We start from the raw sequence: 9260 nt of genomic DNA, 5'->3' as shown, positions 1-9260 counted from the left end.
TTCCATCATATAGTGTATAAAGTAAAAATATCTTCATCTTTGTGGCTTAATACAGTTAAAGCAATGAATTATTCCATCATTATTCCTTCTGCACTTCATATTGACATTCGGTAAAATAAAAACATACCAACTGGTACTATAAATACTTTTGAATTCGATTAAATAGTATTCGATCATTTGAAGGTTCGATCTTATGAAACAAATGACAAATGGGATTCGATCAAATGGAATTTCGATCAATTGCAACGTATAATGATCGACTGTCGATCACATATTTTTCGATCAAATGGACCAACACCGTTTAGACGTAGCTATTGGCCACTCTGACGCTCGATCGAGGATATGCAACGAAGTACGCCAGGACAACGTCTTCCGAGTCAAAGTTGTTTCGGCCTTGTCCACGGAACCTCGGAATGATGTTGCCGAAATTGTTTAAGTCCTTTATGACTCTGAGAACAGTTGTGTGACTAGGGCTACAGTTGGGAAAACGATTTCTAAATTACTGGCTTACTGTACGGGCGTTATAACGAGGCATACTTAACTTGAATTGATAATTTAAAATAATGATTTTATTTCCTAGTGGTACAGCTTTAAATACTAAATGGCAACTTTTTTAAGAGTAAACGTAAGTAGAAAAACAGATGACTTAAGTTCTACAGTAATTCTTCATTTCATTTAAAAATGTCAAATGTTATTTTGATGTTGGAAATTCCAATTGTTTAATTCCAACTTAGAAACATTTTTTCCAATTTCCGATTAAAATAAATGGAATAAAACGCTATTGCCTCCTACGACCAACTTGTCTTTTTGAATGACCTCATATTTAACTAAAAAATAGGCGGATTTTAACCAAACCAAGTTTATTCTAAACTTTCTCGTTAAAACTTTTTGTGTACAACCTACCGGTAAAAAATATTTTTTTTCCCAAAACCGATTTTCGTGAAAATTAAAATTTAAAACTATTACTAGTCATCGAATACCCCCCTGTCGTACTTCTACGATACATAGTTTTTGCGAAAAACACTTGTATAGATAAATTTCAAACACCCTGTAATTGCTTTTCGATCAAAAAATAATTACAAAGACTACGTGTATCGAACTAATTAATAGTTTAGCTCCGATTATCTAACTAATTTATAAGTTAAAAAGAACCACCTAAGGACTGCATTGCAATGTTTAATTTAAAATTTCGTAAAATAGGCGAAAACTATTCGCTAGTTTTTTAGTAATTTTTTTTTAATTTATTTAATTTAGTTTTGCACTCGAAGATCTATTTGGTCCGAGATTCGCGTCTTTATGTTTGCTCGAAGACCTATCGGTACGAGCTATTTGTAAGTTTTTAAATTTCTTCAAATTTGATTAGGGTTTAGCTTTTTTAACCTTTTTCATTATGGACTTTTCTACTTATTCGTGTAACTTCTTTCTAATCTTCTACTACGCTTATTTCCAATCCTGGAAACCTTGAATTCATTCATTTCAACCATTAGGTAGTTTGCCTTGGTTATTAGGATGGGAGGGGCTTTGTTATTATGATGTTTCACCTGGAAATCGAAGGACGTCTACATCCTGCTACCTCTAATGAATATTATTTTGAAAGAACTCTTCGTCTCGCAAAAAATTTTTTTTTATGCATTTGTAATACAAATATTTAACACTCAATTTGCCACTTTTGTGTAAAGAGTATGGAGGAAATAGCGATAAAACAACCGGGAGAGGTCCGCAACGAAACGTTCACCGCCGAGGGGGTTGACAATGGGGAAATACATCTGTAAACCCAAGTTGTAAACCGAGCTTCAAAATAGCTACCGCAGCGCCATTTCGGGAAGAAACGAAATTCTTCTAAAATAATTATTACATTTTCTGAACCGCGCCCGTGGTTGGCATTTGGAAATCGGTTGATTATAATTGTAATGGGTTGAAATTACAATTTCCATTAATTATTTACAAATATTTATTACTTACTTTTACTTTTCCTGCTTTTCGTTTTGAAACTTTTGGTATATTTAACTTTGGCATATTTATAATCTAAATTCATTTTCAAATTAAAAAGGTACTCCAAGAAAAGAATTATCTTTGGCGCTATTACGAAGAATCCCGAAATGGCGCTGCGGTAGCTATTTTGAAGCTCGGTTTACAGATGTATTTCTCCATTGTCAACCCCCTCGGTGGTGAACGTTTCGTTGCGGACCTCTCCCGGTAGTTTTATCTCTATTTCCTCCATACTCTTTGTTTTATCTCTATTTCCTCTATACTCTTTGTTTTATCTCTATTTCCTCTATACTCTTTGTTTTATCTCTATTTCCTCCATACTCTTTGTTTTATCTCTATTTCCTCCATACTCTTTGTTTTATCTCTATTTCCTCCATACTCTTTGTTTTATCTCTATTTCCTCCATACTCTTTGTTTTATCTCTATTTCCTCCATACTCTTTGTTTTATCTCTATTTCCTCCATACTCTTTGTTTTATCTCTATTTCCTCTATACTCTTTGTTTTATCTCTATTTCCTCCATACTCTTTGTTTTATCTCTATTTCCTCCATACTCTTTGTTTTATCTCTATTTCCTCCATACTCTTTGTTTTATCTCTATTTCCTCCATACTCTTTGTTTTATCTCTATTTCCTCCATACTCTTTGTTTTATCTCTATTTCCTCCATACTCTTTGTTTTATCTCTATTTCCTCCATACTCTTTGTTTTATCTCTATTTCCTCCATACTCTTTGTTTTATCTCTATGTCCTCCATACTCTTTGTTTTGTGTACGGGATTTTGGATTTTTTATTGTGGATTTGTCATACAAAGTCTAGGGGAGCAGGGAGCAAAATTCTTGGATTTTGGATTTATAGATTTTAATCAAGAATGTATTTTTTTATACTCAGGGAGAATGAATATGTCGAGACTATCGACGGACACGTTGAGGCCCTAACCCCGTCACGCTAAGGGGGGGGGGGAAAGGAGGCGGTCTTAATTTTTGCGTCCTCGCAGCAGCGTTAATCGCGTCGAAAAGCGTAATTTTTAAGAACCAATGAGATTGCAGTATTATTTGATTTTATTAAAGCGGAGGAGCATACCGGGGGGCCCAACGGGTGGAATTGGAGAAACGCTAAAAATAATCTCGACATATTCATTCTCCCTGAGTATAAATAAATACATTATTGTTTTAATCAAATGTCTTTTTAATCGACCGTGAAAGTAATTTGAAGCAGCCAAGTGTAAATCATATTTGGGCCATTCCCGGTACCAACACGTAGCCGCCATCAACTAGCATAATGCTTCCTGTCATAAAAGACGCGTCCGAAGAAGCCAGAAAAGCGATAGGTTTGGCGATCTCCATTGGATCACCCATTCGCTTCATGGCGTGGACCTTGGCAGTTTCTTTGATCACCGCTTCTTGAGTAGCCTTGTCTTTGAGACCGGCGTTTTCTAAGAAGTTTGTCAAAACTCCACCCGGGTTTATAGCGTTTACCCGAATTCCATCGTCAGCCAAAGCCAACGCCATAGTTTTAGTCAAGATGTCCACGGCCGCTTTTGAAGAAGCGTAGAAGTGGGAGCTGGGAAACACTCGGTGCGAAATGACGCTCGAAACGTTGACCACGCTGCCCTTGGTCTTTTTCAAATGGGGTGTGGCCAGTTGGACCATATGAAACAGGGCTCTAACGTTGGTGTTCATTATGCTGTCGAAATCGCTCAAAGGCGTCTTCTCCAAGTCAGGGTTGATGATGGAGAAGCCGGCGTTGTTGACCAAGATATCAAGTTTTCCAAAATGAGCCACAGTCTTTTGAACTATGGCAGCCGCGTCTTCTTCCACGCTGACGTCGCCAACCACTGCCAGAACCTTGTCTCTGGATATTCCAGTTTTGAGACATTCCTCAACGACCTTTTTCAACTTCTCGGCATTTCGACCATTGATAGCTACGGCGCAGTTCAGGGAAGCGAAATGGATGGCCGTGGCTGCCCCAATACCACCGCTTCCGCCCGTGATCAGCGCCACGAGACCTTTCAGACAGACCATGTTTCTGAAAAGAAAATTAAACCGTCACTCCTGTCTGTAATTTCGATTAGAGGGTCTCTTTAAAGGGGAACGGTCAAGCTTTAACCAGTTAGATAGTCCTATAGCCCGTTAAAACCTAAAATTTATGGCGAAAACCGCATCCAAAAATATTAAGTGGTTAATTTTTATTAAAATAAAGAAATTTCGGGAAATTGAAAAGAGCCCGTCCGCCGCGACATCTGGTGAGAAATCGGTGAGACAGAAAAACAACATAAAAGCGCGCGCTGTTGAAGACGCGAAAGATTTGTTTCGCACGCGCGGCGCGTTAACCCTAAATGGCGCGATTTTAAAAGTTAGGATAGTTCGAAAATCGCTCACTAAGGTGCTGCTGGCGCTGACGATACACCTTAAGATGGCGGCTAAAATTCAAACCCAAATACTTGGCGTTATTTTGAACATCTTGTTGATCTTTTGATATGCAAATAAGGCGATATTTGGAAAAGCTTGGCCGTTCCCCTTTAATGATTCATTAGAACGAGCAAACATTTTATAGCAAGTACAGAGAATTTCATCAAAATCGGTTAAACAGTCTTTGAATTATTATAAAAAGAAGTCAAAATGGTGGAAATCGAGTTTTTCAGCGTATTTCAAGACTTCTAAAATTATTTTCGGCACCCGTGACGTCAGAAAATGCGAAGCGTATCATTGGCATATATTCAAACGTTTTTACGCGCGTAAAGAAAATAACATTATAACGCGCGCTAGTGGAAAACAAGCTTTAGAAAATATTTTATAATTCGATAATAAGCCTAATATCATATGTAACATAATTACTCATAAGTAAGCCACTGTACCTTTATTCCATTCAAAAATCTTCACTAACGGTTTGTTTCACCACGAACCAGTAAAAAGGTGGACTACGTTAGATTTTAACCTTTTTATTCATCCTAGTAATTTTGGGAGTCACACTATTGACTAGTAACATATGTATTTAAGCCAATGGAAAACCTCTAAATTGAGAAGGAATTTTTGGTGTTGGAATTTTAGTCAGCCCAATCTAGCTTTATTGAAATTTATAAACTCGCTCGGTTTGTGCGGATGAAGTTAAATAATGAGTAGTACTGTTTAGAGAAATAAAAGGTTAGGGAAAATGACCAATAAGTGATCGCTTTCTGAAAATGGAACAAGTCTTCGAAGTGGGATATTCCACCAGCGTTATTAAAACCCATATCAAGCCTAGAAGAGTTAGGCCTAGGCTCAAAAGAATCCAACCTTGTAGATGCTTGGAGGAATAAAACAAGTATACAGGAGTTGTGGAGAGCTGCGAAAACGGTTTCGTCAGTGACCGTGAACTCGCGCGAGACGGAGGGGTTCAAACGCGACTAGCGCCAACTGCATACGGAATTTTGCAACTATTCTCATTTTATAGCATTGTTTTCCCGTCGTCTGGTTTTTTTATTCCTCCAAACAAATACGATGCATTTTGGAAAAAGGCGCAAAGAATTTTGAAATGTTTCAAAACCAACCAGACGACGCGAAAACAATGTTATAAAATGAGAATAGTTGCAAAATTCCGTATGCAGTTGGCGCTAGTCGCGTTTGAACCCCTCCGTCTCGCTCGAGTTCACGGTCACTGACGAAACCGTTTTCGCAGCTCTCCGCAACTCCTGTATACTTGTTTTATTCCTCCAAGGTAGATGCGCCAGAAAAGCTCAACCTGAATTTCAACTATTTTTCCCAATAAACCTGCTTCTTTTATTTGACAATGCAAATTTATATTAGAACTTGGGTCTCCGAGATCTTCATTAATTTGCAAATAAATTACATTCACAGAACTTAACTCTATATTGCAGTTCATTTTAGCTCCTAAGCCTTGCTTGTTCAAACAGGTTTGTTTACTAAAATAATGGCCGTCGGTTTATCAGACGCTGCTAATTGTGCTACATTATAATCGGCATATGAGATTCGATGGCGTCAAATATGACATCAAATATTACGTCAAATTTTACAGATGACGCAATATCTGTGAAACAAGCCGGTAGTGAAGAAATAGAACTAGTAGCATACTTATGAGTAATTATGTTACATATGCTAATATTATTATTAAAAATCTCGGGTTTTAAAACTTCTCCAAGTCACTGCCCCCTGGATATAGAGAAGGCCTAGAAATGGGCAGGTGTTGAATTTTTGAAACTGGCAAAATCAAAGTTTTAGTTTTATGCCTCTGTTGGCCGAAAGATGGCCCTAGATCTTTCCATTTTGACGTCATCAAGTCAGGCTGACAGCGAAAGATCGGCTGCTATTGCTTAAGGGCATTGGCTTATGCGAGAATATTTAAAATTCCCGCCTTGATCGTCTCTATATAAAGGTTGGAAAGCGCGCCATCTATCGAGTGTTTCGCGAGCGTGTAAAAAATGTTTGCCGCCCCCTGTAGAAAAACGATTTCTAGGCCTTCTCTTAATCCAGGGGGCAATGTCCAAGTAAACAGAATCCCTCCAATTCAGTTCCTTCTACCACGGCCAACTTTGATCTCGCGCTGTTCGCGCTATAGCGGCCAACCCATTCGCCGTAATTCCGTGAGCAGGGATTTTCCCGCTGTAACAAGTGTGGCGCTGAACTCATACAGTTTTTTATATTGGCTTCAATACAAAAACCTATTCTAAAAAATATTCCGCTAGGGGTGCTCAAATATTGCAGTCTCGTAGGTTACGAACAGCGTGAGATCAAAGTTGGCCGTGCTTCTACTTGAGAAATAAAACTACAGCTTCGATTTGCTCGTGTTACAGAAGAGAAAAATTCGCGCCAAATTTCTGGATTTTGGGGAGCGAAAAAGATTAGTTTCGCTAATAGATTAGGGGGGGGGGGGAGGGTAATAAACGGTACCTACAAAGTTGTGGAAACTGTGGATCATTTAAATTAAAAGAATATTTTTCAGCATTGAAAGTTACTTTATACTCCTTTTAAATTTAATTTCATAATTACTAGAATAAAACCAGCTCCTAATCAAGTACTCAAAAACCCGATTCGTTAAAAATATTACTCGGTTTGTTTTTAGTTATTTGACTCGAATAAGAGAAAGTTTCCCTTTAATCAAGTACTCGATTACTCAACTCGACTTCAATATTACTCGACTCGAATACTCGTTGAAAAAAATTTGATACTCGATAACCGACTCGACTGCCTAAAACCACTAATCGCACAACCCTATCATATAGGCTTCGTGTGTAGATTAAATTTTGGTCATAAGTATCGTTAAAAATTATCTCTGCATAACAGCTAAAAGTTCAACCGGAAACCTGGAAATACAAAAGGTGTCTGCTGTTTATTCACATATTTAGTTTACGGATATTAAGGCAGATGGCGCTATATTTCAAAAGTATGAAGCCTATAGTCGTTGGAGTCAAAGAATTTCGCAGTTATAAAAATATTGGAATGTCATTCGCGTACACCAGCAATTTATTATTTCCGTAATGACTCGAAAGTTTTGATGGATACGTAATTATATGTATAACCGAGCGTATAATGGTATAGCTCTCTCTAGAGCTGATTGTTTAAATAAGGAAGTCTACAGTATTAAATTGTCACGAGTTTTATATAAATATACTATGCGTATAAACGCGAAGGTCATTTTTCTAAGTTGCGGAAACTGTCTATTCGCGACCGAAACGAGTCTAGGTAGCGCCTAAGATCTAGCGTCTGCTACAGTCAAATTAAAATGTCATAAGAACGTTTTTTTTAAATAAACTTATCAAAATATAAGCAAACGATACAAAAATTATATTAAAATGGCAGTATCATTATTTATAATGTCAAATTTACCAATAACGATGAGGAAAAACTAATAGTGCTAGGTTTCAATGGTGATCCAAAGGGGGCGTAGCTATAGTTTTCGGTCGCGAATTATAACCCCCTACTCGGAAAACAAACGTCTACGTAAGCCGTCTAATTATCTATGTTCGAAAAAGCTACATTAATGTTTTCAGTTCCGCGTGCTACTTCATGGTTTAGTTGATTTTACTTGTAATACAACTCTGGAGAACTTTCGGACCGTGGTCACTATCTTTAGACGCGGCTGAAGACGGACCACGGTCCGAAAGTTCCAGAGAGTTTTACTATAAATATAACCGCGCTCCGTTTTATACTTAATCCAGCGCATCGCGGTCGCCGTTCAACGCGGTAATGCCGCTTCAGGGTGTTGCACACCTTCCCGCCGGGTGCTTCCCTGGAAGACTATTTGGTCCACCTCTAGTTTTTTTTTGTTTTTTTTCTTTCCTTTTTTCTTGTAAATATCAATAAATTTAAACACCATTATGAATAATCAATTTATATTAAATGAAAAATACAGCAATAAAATCATAAGTATCTAATATTGTATAACAAAATTATACACTTATGATAAAATCAACTAAACTATGAATTAGCGGAACTTTAACTTTTATATAAAACAAAATTGGAACTAATTACAGTAAGCCATGGTAAAAAAGAAAATATATACGTTTTCCCCCAAAAATAGGATTAATCAAAACAAAAAATTTAAACTTCGTTTAATTATTTAAGTACTTAAAGAAAAACAAACTTACTTTCAACTGTAGATACTTGTTAAAATCTTCCGTTTGATCAATAATGACAAGAACTTATTTACGTTAGGACACGGCGCTCTCGAGAACTGCACTCTTCGAGATCTGCGCTCATAGAGCAGATCTCGAGACGACCGTGGTTAGTTAGGATCAGCTTTGCCAAATGTAAACAAGATGTCACGGACATTTAAGTACACACAATCCCCCCTGATGTATTAACTAATTTTAAATATCATCTTGTACATTAACTTAATAATTAAAAGAAGAATTTTATCGGAAAATGTTAGTGTGTTCGAAATTATTGACAATATGGTAAGTCCTATCTGAGTTATTGAAAATATAGTAATGTCAAAAGAGGATATTAAAACAAATGTCGGCTCTATAATTGCCACCTGTTTTATGAAAAGGCCCCTGTTATTAGAGATGGCCATGAATCTATCGGATTCTTTGAAAAAAAAAAGCGATTTTAGTGGAGAGCGTGGTGCCATCTATTAATGGCAAAGGAACTTAAGTTCAAAATAGTCAAATGATAACGTCGTCAGAGAGCCTTTGTAGAGTACTATATTTAGACAACTTATACTTTATTTAGTGGGCTTTAACCTAAATTATGTATCCCATGTAAAACATTTTGTTTAAATTACTGTAATTTACGTCATTAACCAATTTACAAACGATCCAATCAACGCGAGGGGTA

At 37.0% G+C, this 9260-nt stretch overlaps 1 protein-coding gene across 1 annotated transcript; it reads right to left on the bottom strand.

The window, feature by feature from the left end:
• Window positions 1-1106: 1106 nt before the first annotated feature.
• On the bottom strand, window positions 1107-8690 carry LOC149961284 (uncharacterized). Its single transcript, XM_090170432.1, has 2 exons — window positions 8570-8690; window positions 1107-4014 (listed from the first exon to the last, which is right to left on the bottom strand). The coding sequence occupies exon 2, from the start codon at window positions 4008-4010 to the stop codon at window positions 3216-3218; it is 795 nt and encodes a 264-aa protein (XP_090026558.1). The 5' UTR covers window positions 4011-4014; window positions 8570-8690; the 3' UTR covers window positions 1107-3215.
• Between the last annotated feature and the right edge of the window lie 570 nt (window positions 8691-9260).

Source organism: Leiobunum rupestre, chromosome 1 (assembly GCF_980474605.1).
Source record: "Leiobunum rupestre chromosome 1, qqLeiRupe1.1.hap1, whole genome shotgun sequence".
Classification (NCBI taxonomy): domain Eukaryota; kingdom Metazoa; phylum Arthropoda; class Arachnida; order Opiliones; family Sclerosomatidae; genus Leiobunum; species Leiobunum rupestre.
The sequence above is the reverse complement of the archived record's forward strand: the minus strand, read 5'-3'. Positions and strand labels throughout refer to the sequence as shown.

Bases quoted from the DNA above. Each gene is read 5' to 3' on its own strand.
- LOC149961284 (XM_090170432.1), bottom strand. From the start codon at position 4,010: ATGGTCTGTCTGAAAGGTCTCGTGGCGCTGATCACGGGCGGAAGCGGT.